At 50.2% G+C, this 8,566-nt stretch overlaps 1 protein-coding gene across 1 annotated transcript in view; it reads right to left on the bottom strand.

Moving 5' to 3' along the window:
* Window positions 1-5,480, bottom strand: part of DCAF1 (DDB1 and CUL4 associated factor 1) — a 47,409-nt gene extending 41,929 nt beyond the window's left edge. Inside the window, exons 1-2 of the mRNA XM_050312865.1 lie at window positions 5,401-5,480; window positions 1,011-1,128 (exon numbers count right to left, since the gene is read on the bottom strand). Coding sequence (XP_050168822.1) covers window positions 1,011-1,120 — 110 coding nt within the window. The 5' untranslated portion in view covers window positions 1,121-1,128; window positions 5,401-5,480. The remainder of the gene's footprint in view (window positions 1-1,010; window positions 1,129-5,400) is intronic.
* Window positions 5,481-8,566: the final 3,086 nt, after the last annotated feature.

The raw sequence follows: 8,566 nt of genomic DNA on the forward strand, positions 1-8,566 counted from the left end.
TACTAATTTTCAAGTGTTTAGGGTTGGCTTTCTGTTGCTCAACTCCCTCTTCTGAGCTGCTATTCTTAACAAGTAGTAAGAACAGCAAAAAAAGTTGTGCCCAGCAGGTGAGGCACAGCACAGACCTGAGCAAGAAGCTCCACCAGATTCCTGTCACTTCCACCCAGTGCCAGCTCAGACTCCATGAGCCGACTTGTCTGACCCCCCAACACAGGGCAGAGCAGAGCAGAAACCTGGATTGCTCCTGGAATCCAGAGCAGTTCAGTCCTGCACACACCAGGCAGGCCATGGGTCTGCCAGCAGAGGTGTGAGGAGGGATTGGGATGAATTTCTGTGAATCTCCTGTTAAATCAAGAGTAATGTCAGCCTATCCAACTGAGACCTGGCTTGGGAAGCCACAAATCCAGCTGATAATTCAAATGTTTCTCCTGTAACAGATGATGTCTTATAATTCATGGCATTACCTACACACCTCTTAAGAACAATTTATTGGTCCAGGGAATATGTTCCCCACACAAGCAATACAAGGCCAGTCAATCAACACGCAGTTTATAATAATCAACCAAGTTTCAAAATTTCACTTTAAACATGTTCTTTGAGCTTCAATAATACTAATCTTGTCCTTTCATTTAATCTAACCGATGTTACAGCAATCTCAAACCCCTCACACCACCAATGATGGAACAACATTCTCACAGATTCCCATCTTGATCAATGTTTCAGAAGCTTCACGTCAAGATAGCAGATTTATATCAACTTCTAATTATTTCTTCTGACTTCTATTATTTATGAGAATTAAATTCATGTTTTAGAGACAATCTGTGTGATTAAATATTAAATTTCTTACCAAAAATTTGTGTTAAAATACCACACTTCTAGTTCAACTTCCAGACCAAAGAAATGAATTACAGGTTATCAAGTATGTGAAAACCTCAAGCAAAAACATGGTAAAAGCTGCTGTCAAGTCACTTCAGACACTCAAATTTAGGAACTTGCTTAGCAGATCTTACCTGGTGAGAATAGGGACCATGTCTTGCCCACTGCCATGTTCTTTCTCCCATTGCTCAAGCAAAGTAGTGAGCTCAGCCTTGGAGTCCACATGCCCAGTTCCTGAAGTCATGGCTTAGCCTAAGGCAGAGGGAACAACCAGACAAAAAAGAAAGGGCATAAAAATGAGCAAGAAATCCCACCATGGCACTCTATTCATTAAAATAATCTAAACCAAAGGTTACAAATCATTTGAAAGAGGCAAATACTCAGCAACAAGGAGAGAGAAGATCAAGTGACAGAATTCTGCTTTCAAAGCTGAAAGTTTCTTTTTGGTCCTGTGCCTGAAGACTAAAGAGCACATGCACACTGCACACAAGTCCTGACTGGTGCAGGACAGCCCTGACCAGGACAGGAATGCACACCTCACCCCAGGGGTGCTGAACCTCCTAAAAGCTCCACTGCTCCCACTCCAGGAGCAGCCCTGAGTTGGCCCTTCCTGGTGATTTACTCCAGAACCAATCAAGCCAGGGCAGCAAGACTGTGATTCCCTCCAGACAGCGGTGAGAGTGCCAACAAACACATCAGGTACAGTGCCAGGCAGCAGCTGCGGGCAGTGGGAGCAGCTCCAGGACAGCGGTGGTTGGGAAAGAGCAGGGCACCACATAGCCACTTGGTCAAGGTTTCCAAGAACAGCCAGTGGATCCAGTAGATCCAAGGAAGAGTGATCACAGGAGGGAGCACTGGAGCAATTACTTCAGGTTTATCAGCCTTTACTTTCGTGACAGCAGCTGACAGAAGATTTATCTTCTCATCCCCAAAAGAGAATCCTTCTACAGAACTGAGTGACTTGTTAAGGTACCATTTAATGAAGAGAACTATCACTGTAAATTCAGTTTAAGCTTCTAAATTTCCAGGTGTCAGCTTTTATCAATCTGATAAATAAACTAGAACCAAATCTGCCTCAAAACACTGCTGTGCCCTTAGTTTCCAACCTGACAGACTGTGATTGCTGTGAAGAACTGTAACTTCTGGAGGAAGGAACACCCAACCCTAATTTATAAAATAACCTTGTACTGAAGGTGGGGGTGAGAAATCAAAGCAAGAGAGCTTCCCTCACATCCAAAACTGCACAGATTTCCAGCATTTCATTAGCCATAACATGGCCAATATCCATCTGCCCTGAGATTAAACACTCATTTGTCATAACTGACGTAGAGAAAGAACTTGCCAAAACAATATTAAATACAAATATTAAATACAACTCCTGAAATGCAGATTCAGGGATCAGTTAAATGACAGCCTATAAAGGCAGCCATAGGCCAGCACAGATTACATAAGCATTTATAGCCCAAGCTCTCTCTGGAAAACACCACCATGCTTAACTGAGTGTTGGACACCTCCTCGCTCAGGGAATGGATGAACAATCCTACAGTTCTGCTTCCTGTCTCATAGGTGCTTCTGAATTTAATGTACTGTGACTGTTGGTTAAACAGGAGACAAAAAGTGGAGATCACCTGGCTGATGATGAAACTGGGGCAAACTGCACAAAAATCATCACCCCAAGACTATGGAAAGATAAACCTGTGACTACAAGAACACCACTTGGATAAGGACTATGTGAAGTGAGCACATGCTAACAAAAAAAACTACCTAAGCATAAAGAAAGACGATGTTTTCTAAATCACAAGTAATTATGATTTTATCTAGGGCATTCATTATTCATTCATCTCAGAACTACACCAGGAAATTCGATGCAAATGCATAAATTGCTTAGGAAGAAACACTGCCTCGATGCAGGCAACAAACAAAACGAGATTGTACACACACACCCCCCGAAACACCTTTGAAAAGGAAAACTATTCTGAGCTCATAAAGCTCCATTTCCTTTTTCATTAACTGAACACCACTTGCCAGCAGCACTTCAGAGCTTTTAAATATCACAGATACACACCCAGACAAATCCACTCTGGGCCCCAGAACGCAAGTGCTGTAACTGAATCTGCACTCAACCATTTCCGACACCTCCACCTTCATCCCGTACCCAGGATGAGAAGAAGGGCCCTGTGAGCCCAGAGCTGGTACAGGGCCTGTTCAGGCTCTCCTGCAATCTTAAGAACACTTTACTTCCTCTAACAACCCTCAACTGCTGCTGCTAGGAAACGAGAAAGGGCCAGCAGTACCTGCAACAGGTCAACCAAGCTCCAGTCAGGAAGACCACAGGAACTGCTCACGCTGCCCTCTGGGACAGAGAAAACAGAAACATCCCAGCTGTCCCTAAAACCTGGAGTATTGCCCCAGTCAAGCACATTATCAGCCTAAGTACCTGATGCTGACACACAGCTATTTCCCACTGTTGTCAAAATACACTTTGAAATCAATAAACTGATATTAACAAAATGCAAAGCACTTACTCAAAGGGACTGACTCTGAAAGACAAATATTTGCAGCCTTAGCTGTGGCTGTGGACGCTGCCACTGCAAACCCACATGTGCCTGTTCCAGCACACCCAGCAAAGGCTTTAGGAGCGTTTCACTCTTCTGAAGTCAGAGGTAAAAACTTGACAGAAAAAGGGAAACCCAAAGAAATATTCCGATTCCTCGATGCACTCATATGTTTTTGAAACCTCAGACACTTTAGTGCTTGAGTCACCTCAGTGAGACACCTCTGAACAGCGAAGAAATCAAGTCCAGTGACCTCTAACCACACAAATCCTGACTCAGAGCACGGAACAGTCTGAGCAGCTCAGCTCCACCCTCCTGCCCATCGGCACACTGGGGTGTCACCAACTGCATCACCACCACAGGTCACTCCCTTACTGCTGCTGTGTCCAGGGAAAGGATTAGGAGGTTCTGAACACACTGACTCCACACAGACACACGTTTTAAACCACCAAAACTCTTAGGTGAATGTAAATCTACTTGTAAACTCTGAAAGCCATCAATGTGGTTATTTGGGAAATGAGCATGAAACCCCTGTCTTGGCAATTTAAATGGAAAATGAGAGAGCCAAAGGAACCTAAAAGTTGTACCTCAGGGGAAAAAACAAACAAACAAACAAACAAAAAAATCTCAATTTTAATTAACTTTGTAGAAAGATTCCACACTGAAATTGATGTGGACATTAATTAATGTGCACTTTAAATTCACAGACAAAAATTACATGAGGGTTTGTACATGCACATGTATAGAGGTAACTCAAATTCTAACTGCACTTTGACCCAGCTTAAATAAGGTTTTATATTGTTCCTAAACATGATTCTAAGTATGGTTGAACAGGAAACTAATATAGTAGTGTAACAACACTAATGAGTAAGCTGAGCAGTGCATCTGTAGGTTCTTCCACATTTATGATTTAACACAAAGAATTCCTCACTTTAAGAGGAAATAAAATGCTCCCTCTCATCACAAATATTCTTTAAACAGATGAGATACCCGACAGCAATTTGCCTGAACCTGTTGAGTCTGAAATAACCACGTGGAAGTTAAAGCTGAAGCACCACGAACTGTCAGCACTGGAGTTCACTTGTGGAAAAGTCCACAAAGAAATAAAATCCTCACAAGCTACAGAGCACAAAACCATGGTTTGTGGTAATACCCCGTCCTCATCTGTGCAACTTCCCTTTTTAACAGAGCTCCAATTTGGCTGTTACTACTGATCACATTCCTAATGCTGCTTTAAGTACCTGTTTAAATATTCATTAAATTAGTGTATTTTAAGGCCAGGAAAAACCACAAGGTTATTCAGTTTCCTGGAATTTCTGCTTTTACGAAACAAACTTGGAACTGCGTGACGACCTGGCAGGACAAGTCCAAAAAAAAGAGGAACAAACTCCTGCCGTCCACAAAATAAGGTTAAAAAAAAAAAAAAAAAGAAGGCAAAAAAACCCTCAAAACAAACAAAACAAAAAACCCAGCTCTCTGTTTCAACATCAATTCCCCTCCGCGCGGCCGGCCGGGGAACCACGCGGGCCGCCCCTCCCGGGGGCGGGGGCGGGCGGTGACAGCTCCCGCGGGGTCCCGCACCGCCCGGCCCGGCGGGACGCGCCGGCCACCCCGGCGTGTGAAGGTCGGCGGAGGCCGCGGCGGGGGCGGAGAGCTCCGGGCGAGCGGGCCCGGCGCAGGAGGCAGAGCGGGCGGAGGGGGCGGGCCGGGCCCCGGGGCGGAGCAGGCCCGGCCCCGCCGGACGGGCCGGGGACAGAGCGGGACGGGCCGGGCCCGCCGAGCCCCCGGCCCGAGGGCGCCTCCTGCCGGGGGCGGACCCGCCGCCGGCCCCGCGCCCCTCAGCGCCTGAGGCGCCCCCCGCCCCGCCGCCGATGCCGGCCCTGCCCCGCGCGGAGGCCGCGGCCGCCCGCTGTCCCGGCCGTGCTGCGCTCAGCTCGGCGGCTCGTCCCGGCCCGCCCGGCCCCGTTACCTGCGCGCTGCCCGCGGTGCCGCCCCGGCCCCTGCTCCGGCCCCGCGCTCCCCGCGGCGGCCGCGATCGCTGTGCCGGGCGCACGCTTTGCGCGTCACCGCGCTGCGTCACCGCGCGCGCGAGACGGGGGCGGAGCGCGGGGGGGGGCGCGCGCGCGGCCGGCCTGCCGGGAAACGGAGTTCGCGCGGGGCGCATGCGCCTGGGGTGGGTGATGGGGCGCGGGGGGCGCTGGGAGATGTAGTTCGTGACAGGCGCCGCCATTGCTTCCCTCCGTAGCCCAGCCCGCGTCTGCGGACGGAGGGGTCGGTGTTCTCCTGGGCGTGGGCTCTGCGCCTTCCAGGCTGGCACCGAGCAGCAGCTGCTGCTCGCGATACCCCGGGTGTCCGCCCCGATAGCGGCGCTGGGCGCGGGGCCATCCGCCCTGCGGGGCACGGCTGGCCGCGGCTGTGCTGCCTTCCCCTCCTCAGGCTGAACGTTGTGTTCTTTTGTCCATTTGTTCAGTGAACAACACGGTGCTGTCGACCTGTTTAAGGTCACCTCCAGGTAGACAGGGGGTGTTTCAGTGAGAGGGCGCCCTGAAGCACAGCTCAAGTGTTCGCTTAACTCCAACACAGAACATCGTCCTGTTTCTTGCCGGTTAAGCGAGGGCCGTTTTCGGCAGCTGTAGCCAACCCCCCCAGCGGTGCCGAACACCCCCTCCGCCTGCGCTCTGCGCCGTGCCCAACAGCGGGGAGAGAAGCCTGCGCTGGAGCTTGTCTCAGGCTCCCCTGGGTCTCTCAGGAAAACTCCTCTTCCCACGTTCCCACCCTTCCTCCCGCTGCTCCCGAGAGCTCATCCGCTCCCCATTCCTTCCCTCTGACACCCCAGGAGGAGCTCAGCACGTGCATGGGATGAGTGAGTACCTGTGTTCAGAGAAACCCTCTGGCGCTGCACATCCCCGTCCCTGTTTGCCTTCCACATGCGAAGTCTTCCATTCCTCTGGGACTGTTTCTCTGTGTCTGTCAGTTCTGCAGTGGGAATATCCCGACTCTTGTGTGCTTTTACAGTGCTAATAAACTGGTTTTGCTGCAGGTCAGCACTCCCACTCTTCATTGCCAACTTCAAAGGGCTGAGAGCAAAGTTAAGGTTTCCAGTTCCTGCCACATCTGTGGTGCACTGGAGAGGGGTTTCTTCTCAGAAAAAGTGGGATTCAGTCCCCAGGCTCACCTGAGCAGCTGAGGAGGCTTGGAGCCTGCTGCTCGTTGCCAGAGCCTGGCAGGCTGCTGACACAGGGCACGGGTTGCAGCTCTGCCACAGCCTCCTCTGAAAGCTGCCTGAAGTGCTCAGGCCTCCAGCTCCTGCATTTTCAGGGCTCTGGAGATATTTGGGAAAGATTCAAACACTCTTGTTCCCCACAGGGCAGGTGAGAGTCCTACTGGCTCACTTGGCAGGAACAAGACTGTGAGCTCTCCTTTAATTTGGCTTCTCTTTAAAAGCAATGAAATCCCAGCTTGTGCTGCAGTCCTCTAGTAATTACCCAGGTACTGCCAGAAGCTCTTCTCTTAGAAGAACAAATAAGAGTAAAACATTAGTAAATAAGGGGAAACAGGGTCCTCCCTCCCAAGGAAAAGCTTCATTAGCCCCATTCCCAGCTGAGATGCTTCCTGCCCAGCAGTGTCCACATTAATCCACTTTCTCGCACTGCAACTGCATAAACCCCTGCCCAAGGCAGCGTTTGGACAGGTACAAATTCCTCTACCACACTTACAACATTTGACTGTCAGTCTTGATTAACTCCAGCAGAGCGAGTGCAGCACTGGAGTCAGTGAGTAAAGCCCTGCCCTCACAGCAACACTTCGCTGTAATAGTGCAACTGAAGAGCAAAACCCAACAAAACAAACACAAAATACGGCTGTGGATTGCAGAGCAAGAAAAATCAGAAGCCAGCACCTCTTGCTCCGGGAGGTGGCAGAGAGGCCTGTGGTGTGCAAGGAGGGGAAGGTTGTCTCTGCATGTTCACCCCACACAGGCTCTCCAGCCAGAAGAACAACATATTCCATAGGATGGTCAGCTGCCAGTGACGATGACTTAAGGCTGAATCAAAGCTTGAGCTTCCTTGAGCAAAGAACCACTTCTCCCTGCTGTGGTCATATCCCAGATCACCTGTGGTTTACAAGGAGAGGATAAAGCCACTTCACCGAGCTTCTAGACTTAAGGACAATTAGCTGTGGGGCCAGAGGAGGAACAGCACTAGAAACAGAAGCCAAGCAGACACAAATTGTATTTACAGGGGGTGTCTCGAGTACAGCTGTGAGTGAAAGTATGTGGCTAGGGTGCTTCATCTCTCACAGCTGCTGACAAAGGCAGAGAGCCCCAGTCCCAGTCTCCAGGCAGCAGTGTCACCTTCATGCCTGCACAGGCATTTGCTCTGAGAATGAGAAAAAGTTTGTCATCAGGAAGCTCACAATATTCAGAGACTCCTCACCACGGCTGCCCTAGGAGAAGAGGAGGGATCCTTTAGGCTTTCAGGAGAGTTAATTGTTAACCTTGACCTCCAACACAGATCTGCACTGATACTTCATTAACTTCCTACACTTCACCTTTTATTAATTGCCCTGTCTGCTTGTAGGAGTCAGTTTGCTCCTCAACATGTTTCTCCTTGCAATTAAGTTTCTGCTGAAGGGCAGCTGTGACAGTGGTTACTGATTGAGCAGTACCAAGCTCTGCAGCATAATTTTGCTGCATGACTCACAGCAGGTGAGGAGTGAGTCCAGTAACAGAGCTCAGTCTCTTCCCAGCACTCGTGTATCACACTGCTGCTGCAGCTACACACAGCACCCAGCTGGATTTCCCGGCAGCGTCCGGGGAATGGTACAACGCCAGGACCTGAACCTTCGGGAGGGTCTGAACCTGCCCTGCTCAGGTGCTTGTGGGTTGAAGGTGTTTCTTTGCGCCGCCCATGCCCCGGGGGACTGCAGAACCGGGCGGGAGGTCAGACGTCTGGGGAGCTGCAGCTGGAGCACAGGACGTGTTCCAGGAGAGCAGGGGAGGTCAGCCCGCCTGTGCACCCGGTCAGCTGCGGTGCACTTCTCCATGGAGTGCATTCCAGTGTCCTGCATTCCCCTGGGACTCTGGGGAGTGAGCAGCGGGCACAAATCCCTGCTGGGAATGCCTCCGCTCCAGGCTC

The sequence above is a fragment of the Myiozetetes cayanensis genome, unplaced genomic scaffold (assembly GCF_022539395.1).
Source record: "Myiozetetes cayanensis isolate MyiCay16 unplaced genomic scaffold, myiCay2020 scf18, whole genome shotgun sequence".
NCBI classification, from domain to species: domain Eukaryota; kingdom Metazoa; phylum Chordata; class Aves; order Passeriformes; family Tyrannidae; genus Myiozetetes; species Myiozetetes cayanensis.